The 13,437-nt window shown below is 35.3% G+C and overlaps 3 protein-coding genes across 5 annotated transcripts; all 3 read left to right on the forward strand.

The window, feature by feature from the left end:
- The first annotated feature begins 735 nt into the window (after positions 1-735).
- On the forward strand, positions 736-4,123 carry LOC120085973 (peptidyl-prolyl cis-trans isomerase CYP21-4-like). 2 transcript variants are annotated; one of them, XM_039042329.2, is made up of 9 exons: positions 736-933; positions 1,462-1,649; positions 2,116-2,155; positions 2,372-2,422; positions 2,537-2,622; positions 2,926-3,063; positions 3,162-3,312; positions 3,623-3,763; positions 3,874-4,123. In XM_039042329.2, the coding sequence occupies exons 2-8, from the start codon at positions 1,498-1,500 to the stop codon at positions 3,707-3,709; spliced, it is 705 nt and encodes a 234-aa protein (XP_038898257.1). In that variant the 5' UTR covers positions 736-933; positions 1,462-1,497; the 3' UTR covers positions 3,710-3,763; positions 3,874-4,123. The 2 variants fall into 2 exon arrangements, with proteins under 2 accessions (XP_038898257.1, XP_090173528.1); XM_090317402.1 differs by having other exon boundaries at positions 922-966.
- Positions 4,124-4,398: 275 nt separating this feature from the next.
- Positions 4,399-8,079, forward strand: LOC120085972 (beta-carotene isomerase D27). The gene is made up of 8 exons (XM_039042328.2): positions 4,399-4,976; positions 5,077-5,166; positions 5,287-5,391; positions 5,537-5,636; positions 6,198-6,289; positions 6,370-6,450; positions 6,598-6,666; positions 7,575-8,079. The coding sequence occupies exons 1-8, from the start codon at positions 4,851-4,853 to the stop codon at positions 7,710-7,712; spliced, it is 801 nt and encodes a 266-aa protein (XP_038898256.1). The 5' UTR covers positions 4,399-4,850; the 3' UTR covers positions 7,713-8,079.
- Positions 8,080-9,420: 1,341 nt separating this feature from the next.
- Positions 9,421-13,337, forward strand: LOC120086393 (HIT zinc finger and PAPA-1-like domain-containing protein). 2 transcript variants are annotated; one of them, XM_039043021.2, is made up of 7 exons: positions 9,421-9,956; positions 10,550-11,299; positions 11,651-12,281; positions 12,396-12,496; positions 12,599-12,688; positions 12,784-12,911; positions 13,011-13,337. In XM_039043021.2, exons 2-7 carry the CDS (start codon positions 10,643-10,645, stop codon positions 13,150-13,152), a joined length of 1,749 nt encoding a protein of 582 aa, XP_038898949.2. In that variant the 5' UTR covers positions 9,421-9,956; positions 10,550-10,642; the 3' UTR covers positions 13,153-13,337. The 2 variants fall into 2 exon arrangements, with proteins under 2 accessions (XP_038898949.2, XP_038898948.2); XM_039043020.2 differs by having other exon boundaries at positions 9,463-9,956; positions 11,648-12,281.
- Positions 13,338-13,437: the final 100 nt, after the last annotated feature.

The raw sequence follows: 13,437 nt of genomic DNA on the forward strand, positions 1-13,437 counted from the left end.
ACATTTATTCATAAATTCTCATGTTCGTGTCCAAAAGAACTTTGAACTTTAAATAATATCTAAAAGTTTTGTAATCTTTCAATGTTGTATCCATTCGGTCTCTTAAGTTTCAAAATGTCAAGTATGTTTTTGAACTTTCAATCTTGTGTCTAGTAGGTCTCTAACTTGCTCATTTTTTTAAAAATAACTAATCCATTATATATGAACTTGATTTTTGTGTCTACCATGATATAAAACTTTTAAAATTACGTCCATTATATTTGTGAATTTTTTAAAAGGATTATAATAGATCATAAATCTATTAGACATAAAATTAAAAATTTTGAAACTCATTAAGGAATCATTTGGTGCACAAAATTGAGTTGATAATTATTATAGGAGATGAGTAATTGGGGGGAGTTGACGTGAATAACAAAGTAAAAAATGTGAGTTAATATGAATAACGATATAATAAACTTTTTTAATTATTGGTGAACCAAATGATAGGTAAATTTTTTTACCCACCCAACTTAGAATACCCAATGCCCCTTAAAACATTTTTAGAAGTCTACAAACCAATTATACAAAAACAAAAGTCCAAGAATATAATAAATATTTTAAAAGTTTGAATACTTATTAAGGGTGAACTTGTAATTTACTTTCATCAAACACAATTTCAAAACTAAGATAAAGTCCAAGTCTAATAGAAATCAGTCAAATCATAATTGGGCCGGGCCAGCCCATTTAATTTTCCTCAAGACCAACTGTCATTTACCTGGAAAAAGAAAGAAAGTAGAAAATAAGGAAAAAGAAAATTCAAAAGAAAACCTCGAACCGGAGATTCTCTGTGTTTCGAACAAAACTAAAAGGGCCACCGAATTCAGAAAAAAGCCTTTACAACTGCCAGATTTATTACATCTATAGAGAAATTCGCGGCGCTTTGAGAGATTTCAGGTACTTTTTGTAATTCTTCCTTCGCCGAATTCCGTAAGGCTTCTTCATTGAAGTTATTCCAACAGTTTGTTGCATAATTCGCCGTCTAGTTTGCTTGGAAAATCTCCTTGTTTGAGGCTTAGTTTAGATAACTAGATTATTTAACTTTGATCTGTTTGATTGAATTAGTATCCTGCAAGGTCATGGTTTGATTGGTCGATGTTAGTTACAGAATTTGTTTGTTGGTTTCAGTTGATTATTGTTAGATAGTTCAGAATCGAGGGTGTCTAGACGAGAGATGTGCCTTTTTTAGTATTATTAGATAAGTTTCTTGATTTACTTTTTCCGTATACTTGCAAATCGGCCGGTTAAGTTAAAAAACAACTGCATCTACATTCATATGCTTGTTGATGGCTCTGTATGGATTTCCAACTTCAGGGTCGGAAGAATTTGGAATAATATTACTGATTCTGTAAATTTGGATATGGAGTGACTTGTATAGACTATGAAGTACTAAGGACTCATATTCTTCTTTATGGATTCCTGCAGTGGAACTCTGTAGCTTGAAACTGAAAATTCGATTTTATGGCAAGGATCAAGCCGCAAACTTTGCTTCAACAAAGCAAAAAGAAGAAAGGGCCTTCGCGGATTAGTCTTACAACAATTCTCGCATGCAGCTTGATTGTTGCTTTGTTTGTGTTTTTCCTGCATACCACATACAGACATTGGTCTCATAGGTTAGTATCGGAGCCTTTATTTTCCCAACTTCATATTCTCATGATATTTATGAGAAATTCAATACTTGTACCTCATTGATTAAAATGTTTTTGTTTTTGAATAAGAAACAATTTCATTGATAGATGAAATAAAGGAGATTAAACTCTGACAGCTATTGGTGCATTACAAAAGAGATCTCCAATTGGAGATTAAATAAGCTACACTATAATGAATAAAAAGATGCTGGCACAAGCAGTAGATTAGTCCCTATTCATAAAACAATCACAGGAGGAGGAAGTATCTCTGAAAAGAAGACCATTTCTTTCACCCCAAAGCAGGCAGTCACAGATTAAAATATTAATGTTGGTCGAGACTTGAATATAATTCAACATTTTTTGTATGATAGTTTTTTTGGTTGGTTTATATGGAATTGGAACACCATGGAAATATCATCTTCTGGCGTAACTTTTCTCCATCCTAATGCAGGTCAAAATTACAATCAAAGAATGGGTTTTCAGGTTCTGAGGTACGTAGGTCAATTTTGATTCTTATTTTAGAATGAATTTGATGATTACTCAGTTAATTTGTTAGCAGATTCAATTCACTTCTTCATTATTCATATCTAGTGATCTACCTGATAATCCTTAACATAATTTTTCACATCCCAGTGTAAGTTTATCTTCACATAAAATTTTCATGATTTATCTCTACTTGTTGAGTCTGCTCATTACTTGTTTTACAGACCGAAGTCTCTCTGTTGGAAACAAAAAAATCAGATCTACCTGGATATGCTGTAGGTTTTCCTATTAACCCCCCTGCCTTAGTTCTTCATATGTTATCTAAAAAGTCTATTGCAATATGAACTTATGGATTTATAATGATTGTCATGTTTTCTCGCTGTTATTAGGTTTTCAGTACTTCAAAGGGCACAATAGTTGTGGAACTTTACAAAGATAGTGCCCCTGAAGTCGTTGATGAGTTTATTGATTTATGGTGAGCATTATAAATATGAAACATACGTCTATACTGTGAAGGGTCTGCATTTCTTCTTGATTTAATAGTGATTAGAGGAGAACATGTCAAATTGAATGTTGCCATTCAACTCCACCTTCAAAACGTGAAGTTCCAAAACCGCTTTACTGTGCATTTACTCTTGTTTGGCATATGTTCACTCGAAACTATAATTTAATAATTTCCCATGGCATTTCTTTATTCCTTTCTTTTAATTGTTTTTCTAAATAAAATTACAACTTCCCATGGAATTAAACATTCTCCTTCGAAACATTGGATTTTCAGTCAAAAGAATCGATTTAGTGGAATGCTGTTTCACCATGTGGTAAAACACTATTCTATTCAAGTGGGCAATAGCCAAGATCTTGGGGTCGCAGAAGATTGGATTCTGGGAGGAAAGCATCATAGTCAGCCTGATGCAAGGTTGGTGTCTTAATTCATCATACAACGTTGATGGTTGATATCTTACGGTTTTTCAATTTCAGTTGTATCTGATAGTTGCAATTTTTATGTGCAATCAGTTTAAAACATGACGCCTTTTTAGTCGGGACCCCAAGGGGGAAACCTAAGGACAAAGGATTTGAGATTTTCATTACAACTGCACCAATTCCAGATCTCAACGAGAAGCTGATCATCTTCGGGCAAGTAATCAAGGGAGAACACGTTGTACAGGTGATAATAACGTTGCTTCTGTTTTATGTTTGGGACATGATTCCACTTCTAATTGAGTTCAGTGGGTGAGAAATTTCAAATTCAAATTTCAGACCAGACTGAACTTCTTCGCTAGAACATCCTTTACCTGACATCTTCTAACAGATCCTATAGATGATCTTCCCGCATTTGTTTAGGAATCAATCACCTGATTAAGTTGTCTTCTGTTTCATTTTAGTTGATTGTACTTGATGTAGTATAAATTCCTGCAAGATCATCTGTTCACCGTTACCACATTATATTGATGTTTGTGAAGCATTGTATTTCTCAGGAGATTGAAGAGGTGGACACGGACGAGCATTATCGACCCAAATCTACAATCAAAATAAACAACATAACCCTGAGAATGAAAATATGAAAGGCTGCCTTGAACATTGGAGAGCATTTGGCATCATGGGCTCCTACCTTTCAAGTAATTGTTTTCCTCTTCTCCTAATTGACATATCCATTATCGTAGCGATAATATTTCAGATGAGATATGGCTTGGTATATTCATTCAAGTGTTCGTCCATGTTACTGCAGTGTTACCTGGGCTGGGAGGGAGAAGAGCTTATCAAATTCCTCTTTCTTTTGTGTAATATGCTTTATTTGGGGACTTGATTTGGTAACTTGTTTTATAAACTTTGAAATGTTATACTCAGTAGGTTCTTGGATTTTTTAGTGGCCATCGGAATTCAATTAGGGAGATTCTTTTCAGCTCTCTTTGGTGGGCATTACATTGGCGAATGGATATCAATTGATATATCAAAACTTCATAGATTCATTATTGGAATTTGTTGTGAATGATGCCCATTGTAAATGAACTTTAAAATTATAGTAACCTATCGGATGATCAGTGAGATGAGATGGAACTTTTGAACTGTCTGATGACTCATTACTATTGAATCGACTCAATTTATTGAATCAACTACAAATTGAGTCGATCAACCAAAATCGTCTAAGTTGACTTTGGTCAGTCAATTTAAGGGTATATGTTGGCCGGGGTTGACTTTGCTCGGGTCAGTTGGAGAGCCCAATAATGCTGAACTCGCCTCCCGTGACTGTTTTGCTCTTGTCATGGTTCTCTGTACAGTAAAAAAAAAAAAAAAAAAAAAAAAACCCTCCCAAATTAACCGGGGACTGATTGGTCGGTTGGGCGCAAGCAAGCATAAAAAAATGGCCGATTCAGCAAAAACCTGACTCAGATTGCTACACCCCTAAAAATGTTAGATTTCATAACTAAAATATGCTACTCGATAAAGTATATATTTTTTTAACAAGTTTAGAATTTTTAACGTTTATACTTAAGAGTCAATTAGATAATAAACGAAATAAATTTGAATATTTGAGATCAAATTTATCACCATTGAAATAAAATTGAAATTATGTTCAAATAATTCGTTCAAATGTAGTAAAAAAAATGAGAAATATTATGAAAATGGTTCACAATTACAGAAGTTGGATATTCTCCCAAAAAAGAGTAGCTTTTCAGTTGTTCGTAACTTCGCGTGGAAGTGAAAATGAAGCCACTGGCTCTTCTTCGTCCACCAACCATCTCTTCAGCTCCTCTTCGCTTCACCTTCTCCAAATCCCACCTTCGAAACCATCCCCTTAACCTCTCTTGTTCCGCTCTTCAATCTGAATCGGTAAGATTTCGATCTTCCCCTCTCCATTTTGGAACTCACTCGACATGTAAATCAGCTTAATTTTGTTTCATCTTTGTCTTCATTGCATTTGGATCCATAGATAAAGAATGAAACATCTTCGAAGCCCGAGTACAAGCCTGGACTTCTCGACGAGTTCTTCCTCAACGTTTTCCGAAGCAAAATGGTTCAGGTTGTTTTAATTCGAGAGTTTTCTTTCACGAATTGGGTTTCTGAGAAAACAAATAGTTGAAGCTGATTTTTAGAAGCCTGCCTTTTTCGTTTACATTTTTAATGAGTGATTTGATGGCAGGAAGTGGGTTGGGATTCAGAAAAACCTGGATATGATGGACTAATTGAAGTCGCTAACAGGCTCACAACGAAGGGCAAAACCAATTCTGATACTATAGAAGCGTCGGTATTTCTTTTTTGAGATATACGTGTAGAGATAGAGCATCTAATTCTTTTTTTAACTCTTTGAACATCCGAGTGTAATTGAAATCGTTAATAGAGACTAGCCCAGCTTCGTAGATTTCATTATGGAACTCTGGTTATTGCTGCAGGTTCGGATCTTAACAGCTTTGTTTCCTCCTCTTCTGTTGGATCTTTATCGAATTTTGGTATCACCTATAGCTGGTGGGAAAGTGGCTGCCATTATGGTCGGTGAGTTGAGCCTTCAATCTTTATCTTTATCTATAAATTATGTTAATTGTGAAAAATTACCTCGAACTATGTCAAAAATTGAAACATGAAATAGCGTAGTGGCGACTTTAAATGGAAATTTGGATTACTACCACATCTTTTCAAGTCCCGATGACCATCTAAAATTCTAAATGTTTTCTACTCCAAATGTAGTTTCAAAATGTTTATGAAAGTTCAAGGGTACTATTGGAACTTTTGAAAGTGTAAAGATATGTTTAAAATAAATGGAAAAGTTTAGGGGTATCTTTATAATTTAGCCTTATAAATTATAATTTAGATCTTATTGGGTGTGATTATACCAACACGAATGCACCGGATTCCATCAAAACTTAGATAAAACGTGTACTGGATTGGGTGATCGCTTGGAAGTAGTTCACGTGCTGCACCCTTAAAAAATTTGGATCTTATCCCTTTTTTATTTGGACATCAGTTACTTTTCGTTTGTTTGACTTTTATCTGTTTGGTGTAAGATTTTGAATTTAGTTGAACTGCTCTGCTTCCTTTTTTCTTCTATGTTGAAAGCAAGGGTGACTGCGTTGACTTGTCAATGGCTTATGGGAACTTGTACAGTAAATTCATTTGAATTACCTGATGGGTCGTCTTGCCAAAGCGGGGTATAAATTATTGATTTCCATATTCGTGAACTTCAACCAAACAGTCACCTTGTTTTTCATTTTGGTTGTTATTGATGCAGGTCTTCGTTGAAAAATGTAAGTACTTGGAAGAAAGCAAATGCATAGGAATTTGTATCAACACCTGCAAGCTTCCAACTCAGGTTTCTTCTTGAAATCTATATATCTTCTCTCTTTTCTTTACATTACTGTTTATTTGGGAACATCTTGTTCATTCTAGTGTCTTGATTCTGCATACACTAGTCATTTGACTCACTCGAACCAATCTCAACAATCTTGATTCTATGTAGAGTTTCTTCAAGGATCGGATGGGAATCCCTCTATTAATGGAACCAAACTTCAATGACTATAGTTGTCAGGTAATTCTATCATTTAGCTCAACATTTCTGTTCTACTATTGGATAACAATGTGGTAGAACTAGAAGTAGAACGTTTAACTCCTGTTACATAATATCGAATCGATCTCCAGGGATTTGTGACCAAAGTTTATGCAACCTTCATATAATTAGATTAAAATGAAGTATCTGTTTTTAATCTTAGCCAAACAAAGTTGTTCACATATATAGGCTCTAATTTTGTGAAGATTTCATTTATGTGATTTCCTGAATAAATTAATGGTGTGTTTGGAATATATTTTCAAGTGTTTAATTTAAAAAAAAAAAATGGAAGAAATCGAAATATTTGACAACCACTCAAAATAACTTTTCAAGTGTATTTTAATCGATTATTATCAAAAGTGTTTAAATTTAAAAATGAGTTTTTTGAAAAACATTTTTCTCAATTCAATCCAAACGGACATTATAGTTTAGAAATTCTTTTGGGACTAGTGTATGGAAGCGGTCACGATCTTACTTGAACAGGATCTATTCTATAGGTTGTATAATTGTGTCATTGCGTTCTAAAACTAGTGTATGGAAGCAGTCTTTAATTTTGATCATATGGTTGTTGAACCTAACAGAGTTGGAAATGAAACTTGAATTCCAGCTTATAAACCACTTGTTATATGATAACCATATCAAAACCTTACATGAGTCTAATGATCTTTCGTTTTATTTTGGCTAATTTATAGAAAAATGTCCGTGAACTTTGCTGTTTGAAAAATACTTCGATCTTTTTTAAAGTTGTAATATTACCCCGACCTTTCATAAAAAATTGTAATATTACCCCAACTTTTCATAAACGTTTCAAAAGGATGAAATTCAGATGTTTTTTTTTTTCTCTGTCTAACTTTTCCCTTTCCTTTCTTGTGGGGCAACGGAATTGACAGTTCAAATTTGGCGTTCTTCCTCCTCTGCCTGAAGAAGACGGCATACTCAAAGAACCTTGCTTGGAGATATGTCCTAATGCCACAAGAAGAAGAGAAATTTCAGGGAAGATGAGTGCAACGCAGTGTCCAAAAGCATAGGCCAACCGTCCTTCAACGAGCTCGGGATCGTGCTGAAGTAGCTTGGATTGTGAACATTGCCATCAACATCTCTGAATTTGCTTCCATAGCTACTTTGCCTTCTTCTACAGCTGAATTCTCAAAGAAGTCTCTTGATTGCACCAACATTCTATTGGGATATATGTTTATTCTTGTTGCCTTGTGGTTCACCCAAGGTTATGGAGGAAATAGTTACTCACAATTTGTATGTAACTATGAAGAATAGTTATAAAATTATGCATGAATTTTAACCTCCGACCTCGAAAGAAAGTGTATAGGTTAATTTATGTAATACAAACTCACCTGAACTTCTATGATTATCTTAGTCGAACCTTTCTTTTTCTCATTAGATTGATTCTATTTATATTATTGATCTGATCATGTGTTAGTCTTTTGTTTAAGCCATCCCTTGTTTCAACACTTGTTAAGAATTGAGCCCTGAAATAGTTTTAAACCATCTCTCTAGTTCCAATGATATGGGGAGAGTATCTTACTGAAAATAAATTTTGCATTAAAATAATTATTTGTTATCAATCGGCGCTTAATTCAAATAATTAAAATGTGTCAACTTTAGTGAAATTCATTGGTTGAATCATCGCCACTTCAATTGTGAGATTGTAAGTTTTTGAGGTTTGCACTTTCACTCTTAATCGTTGTTTGAAATATTATAACTTGCATCTTGCATTGTACTTTTTTTTTCTTAAAAGAATTTAAATGTCAACTTACGTTATAATCCTTATACTTTTAATTTACACAAATATTACAGTATAAAATGATATTTGTCTAGCATATTAATACGATGTTTTTTTTAATAAAATAATTGTGAGAATGAAGAAGCGAACAATTAACATTTGGAATTGTAATTGATATCTATTCACTATACTAAGCTCAAAGTAACATACTAGCATAGTACTTAATTGGTTGGTTAAAATTTTAAGAGAAATTAGACCATATACGAGAATGTAAACAATTCCTCTCTCAAATATTAGTAAATTTTTTATGTACATATTTACCAACTCATAATTTGTCATGTCATATAAATTTAAAGTCAATTTTAACCGTGACTGATGAGAAAAATATCATTAAAAAAATGTTGAAAAATAAAGCAGGAGATTTGAAATTTTTAGATAATATAAATTAGTATGGATATCAATTTAGATCGTTAAACTTTGGGGATTGTATCAATTTAGATTATAAACTTTTATAAGTGTACCAATTTATACTCTCATTCTAACTTAATTTAGAGAATATTGTGTGAATCATATAATTGTTTTAATTGATCTTCTAAATTATTATAAGTGAACTAATTTAGATAATATATTAATATTATATTTGAAAATTCTCAATACAATCTTTAATTGTTCATTTTATTAATCCGACATTTGAAATAGTCAATACAGGTGTAAAAACTAAAAATGACAAAGCCAATGAAAATAAAAGTTACATAATACAAAGACCCAAAAAAAGCAATCAACGAATTTACAAAGAATACCCCAATTACACGACCTGTCTGATTCTTGGAACATGCCAAAAGCTGAAATCGTCAAGTGGCATTTCCATAATATCCTGAAAATAGTAGGGGCATTTACGTCATTACATTAGAAAATGACATACCACACGTGTAACGAATAAAAGACGTTCCATTTGCACTAAAATGCGCTAAAAGGGGCGCAGGATTACTAGAATGCGCACATACTTGCAGCGCGAGTAGAGAGAAGTAGTAGAGAAGAAAGGAAAGAAGGGGGGGCGAAGGGAAAGAGAAAGAGAAAGATGGGTCTGTCCGAGTTGGCTCAGTGAGTCGTGTGACCGCATTTGACAAGAGAGGGGGAACCCAAAAAAAAAAATCACAGCGTGGGGGATTTTGGGGGTGTGTTTGAGAAAGGGGGTGGAGTGGAATTAGCCAAAAAATGGTGAACGAGAGGGAGATTATTAGTCCTCTCCTTTACCATCACCACCACCACTCCCTCTCCTTTCTTTCTTCTTTCTCTCTCATTCCCATTAATTTCCCTAATTCTTCTTCTCTTCTAACCCTAGTTCCCTTTTCTAACAACCACCCCCTTTTTCTTCTTCCCTTCTCTTTCCTTTTCTTCAATCGATTCTTCCCTTGTTTTCTTTTCCCTATCTTTTATTCTTCTCAGCGTTTTCCCATCTGGGCGTCTCTCTTTTCCCTGGTGGGTTTCTGGGTTGGGCGATTTCTTGGTGGTGCTGTTGCTCTTTCTTCGCCAGGTAATGGGGTTTTTTCCTTTATATGGTGTTTATTGGGTTTTTGTTGTTTTTGGGTTTTGCTATCTGGGTTGTTTGCCCTTTTTTGATGTTTTGGCTTGGTGGGTGGTTGTTCGTTTTGTTTCCTTGTGAGTAACGATGAATGTTTGGGGGAGTTTTTATTTTATTTTATTTTTTTATGAGCGATTTGTATGAGGGTAATGTTTTTGGCTTTTGATTTGGAGGTGTTCAGATTGTTTTTTTTTCTTACATTTATTGGGTTTCTTTTGATTTGTTATTGTTGAGCCTGCAATTGATTTCGGATTAATCTGTGTTGTATTGATTTTGTGTGTTTTTTCTCCTCCTGTTTTAATTCCTTGAATTGTTGTTCATCGTCTCTCCCTTCTCTTATTCTTATTCTGAAGTTTTCGTTTGGTTGTTTATTAATGTGGCGATTTTCTCTGAGTGCAAGTGTTGTTTATTTATTTTTCTGATTTTTGTTTTAGTAATGGCTGTGGAATTTTCATGTTTGAAATTAATCAATTGAAGTTTTTGTGGTGGATATTGTTATTTACTAGACTTTCGTCTAAAGGTTCAGTGTTTGTGGTTCTTTTCAGGGGTGCTGAAATAATAACCTGCTATTGTTATTCGTGATTCGGTTTATAAGGCTTATGTTGTGTGGTCTTACTGCCAATTGAGAAAAATCAGTAATGGAAGAGTTTGGGACTTCGACGATTTATGGAAGCTCTACTATGAGGAGGAAAAGGAGTCGACCTTCTCGTCGGCCTCGAGTTGAGTCACAGCAATTAGGCGAAGGTGTAGATCCTTCACCTTCATCTTCAACACCACCTTCTGATGATGCTGTCAAGTTCTCCAGTGATGAGAATGGTGGTGGTGATGGTACTCCTAGGAGAAAAGAATTAAGCCTCAATCAATGTGTATCCAGAGGCTCATCTGCTAGTGGGCCTGAAAGTGAACATTTTCTTAAAAGAAGCAAAAAAGATGGAAGTTTTAATTCATATTATCGCAGTGAACCTGGACGAAGTGCTAATGATAACAAACGCAGCAGCGAAGGTGTCCTTGCCCCTGCGAATTGGAGAAGCACTAGCAAGGCATCAGATGGTATTGAATCAGAGTCAAGCAGCATTGATCCATATGGTGGAAGGTATGGTGGTGAAAGTTCAAGTTCTGGACAGAAAGGACTTTATGTTGAAGGATTAGGAAATGATAACAAGGTTAAGAAGGTTAAACTTAGGGTTGGTGGGGTCACCCGTACTATTCAAGCCAATTCCCCTCCCAATGGCACATCTAAAGGCAGTTCTCAACCTTCAGAGGGTCATAGGCAGCAACACAAGCATAACTTTCAGGTACTCGACAGACTCCATTTTGCTAGTTGGTGTATCAATATTTTTCTCACTCTTTGCTCTCTATGTGCATCATTTTTTTTCTCTCTCAATAGCCATGGTAGGTTTGCGTGATTGATTTCAAGCATTCAAGTTGTAAAAGTAATTGATAATGGAGTTGACGATTCATTTCATTTACCAAGTAATAATTCTGTGCTGTGAGAATTTGTCATTGTTTTTTCTTTTTTTGTAATGGCATGGATGGAACGTTACTCATATGGAAGTTTATGTTAGTGCTATCGTGTAGGTTATTATCAAATAAGTTAGCAACACTTGAAACTGATATATTATGTTCTCTAATGTCTTCAAAAGCAGGAAAACTTTAATGGGCATCATTCCCCTTCGGAAAGAAGTGGTGGATTGCATGGAGTTCCATGGAGAGACTTCTCAAGGGGTGGTTTTGGTCTCGAAAAGGAGGAGTCATTGACAGGGAAGATGCCTGGGAGAAATTCTGCTGGGAAGCACGGAGCAGAGTCACTCCGGAAGAGTAAAAGAGCCTCAAAGAAGCGTGTTCTTGATGGAGATTTTGATGATGACGACGATGATGAGATACGGTATTTGGAGAAGCTTAGAACTTCAAAGGCTTATGCAGGGTACCGTGATGATGGTGAAGAACCAAGCAAGAAGCAGCGGAAACTTTCCAGCATTTCTAGCATGGAGAGTTATGGTGCATCAAAGCATGACAAAGATGAAAAGAAGGCTAGATCAGATATGGCTTCTGATGACAAAGATTATGAGGAAGAAGAAGAGTCGGCATCTGACGGTGATGTTGATGGTAATCATAAGAAGCAGAGGAAGGAATCCATCGATGCATTGATGGAAGGTAAGAGGGAAATGACTCTTACCACACGTCAAAGAGCCCTTCAGTCTAGCAAAGATGCATCATCCACTCGTGGTTCTAGTTTAATCGAATTCCCAAATGGTTTACCACCTGCTCCACCCAGAAGTAAGCAACCTCTATCCATACTGACATGTACATTAATGTGAACTTTTTCGCTTTCTGTACCTTACAGAATTTATCGTTACTATTTCTAATTGTTCACATTTTGTTTGTTCATAGAGCAAAAAGAGAAACTCACTGATGTGGAACAGCAACTTAAGAAGGCGGAAGCTGTGCAAAGACGGAGAATGCAAGTGGAGAAGGCTGCTAGGGAATCTGAGGTTTGTTCTCTTCACCATATTCTTTGCATTATGATTCATTCATATTCTTTATACACTATATTCCTGATTGGATCTAAAGCCTGTTTCGAATGAATCTTGTAGGCCGAGGCAATCAGAAAGATACTCGGTCAAGATTCAAGCCGGAAGAAGCGGGAAGATAAAATGAAGAAGCGCCAGGAAGAATTAGCTCAGGTACCATAAAGGGTCAACTTTTATGACTTTTGATTCTGTATACTGTACCTAGTACAAGACCATCATTTTGATTTTGTTTCCCCAATTCTTCACAGGAGAAGGCTGCAAATGCCCAGAAGCTCTTATCAAACACAATCAGATGGGTCATGGGTCCTTCCGGTACTGTGGTGACTTTTCCAAACGATATGGGATTTCCAAGCATATTCGAATCTCGGCCCTGCAGGTAATCTTCTACATGCCTTTTGACTTGTCGTAAGCACAGTAAACATTGAATAATTGACTTATCAATGGTCTGAAAATCTTTTTACAATGCGTGCTTCAGCTATCCACCTCAGCGTGAAAACTGTGCGGGTCCATCGTGTTCGAATCCATACAAGTATCGAGATTCAAAGTCGAAGCTACCTCTTTGCAGTCTTGTGTGTTACAAAGCAATTCAAGAGCAGTTGACAGAAACTACCTGCTAGATTCTTACCATCAAATCTCTAGCTTTTAGATCTGTTTGCATTTTGTTCATTAATTTCTCTGCACATTTAAACGAACCTAGATAGAATACATACTTGCAGAGACAATGATGGAAGAAATGTTTTTGAATCTGTTCCAAGTGCCCATAGCCATTAGTTATGATGATGCTACCCCATTTTTAAGTACATATCAGAAAATGTTCTCAATCTTTTCTTTACTTTTCTTTTGTACATATCATCATGGATTTCAATTCAAAATTTTGCAGCTTGAATAAGCTGCAAAATATA

The sequence above is a fragment of the Benincasa hispida genome, chromosome 9 (genome assembly GCF_027475165.1).
Source record: "Benincasa hispida cultivar pf3 chromosome 9, pf3_genome.v1.1, whole genome shotgun sequence".
NCBI classification, from domain to species: domain Eukaryota; kingdom Viridiplantae; phylum Streptophyta; class Magnoliopsida; order Cucurbitales; family Cucurbitaceae; genus Benincasa; species Benincasa hispida.

Coding starts and splice junctions, on each gene's coding strand:
- LOC120085972 (XM_039042328.2), top strand. CDS start 4,851: ATGAAGCCACTGGCTCTTCTTCGTCCACCAACCATCTCTTCAGCTCCT. Junction 5,167..5,286: donor TCCGAAGCAAAATGGTTCAG/GTTGTTTTAATT, acceptor ATTTGATGGCAG/GAAGTGGGTTGGGATTCAGA. Junction 5,392..5,536: donor CTGATACTATAGAAGCGTCG/GTATTTCTTTTT, acceptor TTATTGCTGCAG/GTTCGGATCTTAACAGCTTT.
- LOC120086393 (XM_039043020.2), top strand. CDS start 10,643: ATGGAAGAGTTTGGGACTTCGACGATTTATGGAAGCTCTACTATGAGG. Junction 11,300..11,647: donor AACACAAGCATAACTTTCAG/GTACTCGACAGA, acceptor TGTCTTCAAAAG/CAGGAAAACTTTAATGGGCA. Junction 12,689..12,783: donor GCCAGGAAGAATTAGCTCAG/GTACCATAAAGG, acceptor AATTCTTCACAG/GAGAAGGCTGCAAATGCCCA.
- LOC120085973 (XM_039042329.2), top strand. CDS start 1,498: ATGGCAAGGATCAAGCCGCAAACTTTGCTTCAACAAAGCAAAAAGAAG. Junction 3,064..3,161: donor CATAGTCAGCCTGATGCAAG/GTTGGTGTCTTA, acceptor ATGTGCAATCAG/TTTAAAACATGACGCCTTTT. Junction 3,313..3,622: donor AGGGAGAACACGTTGTACAG/GTGATAATAACG, acceptor TGTATTTCTCAG/GAGATTGAAGAGGTGGACAC.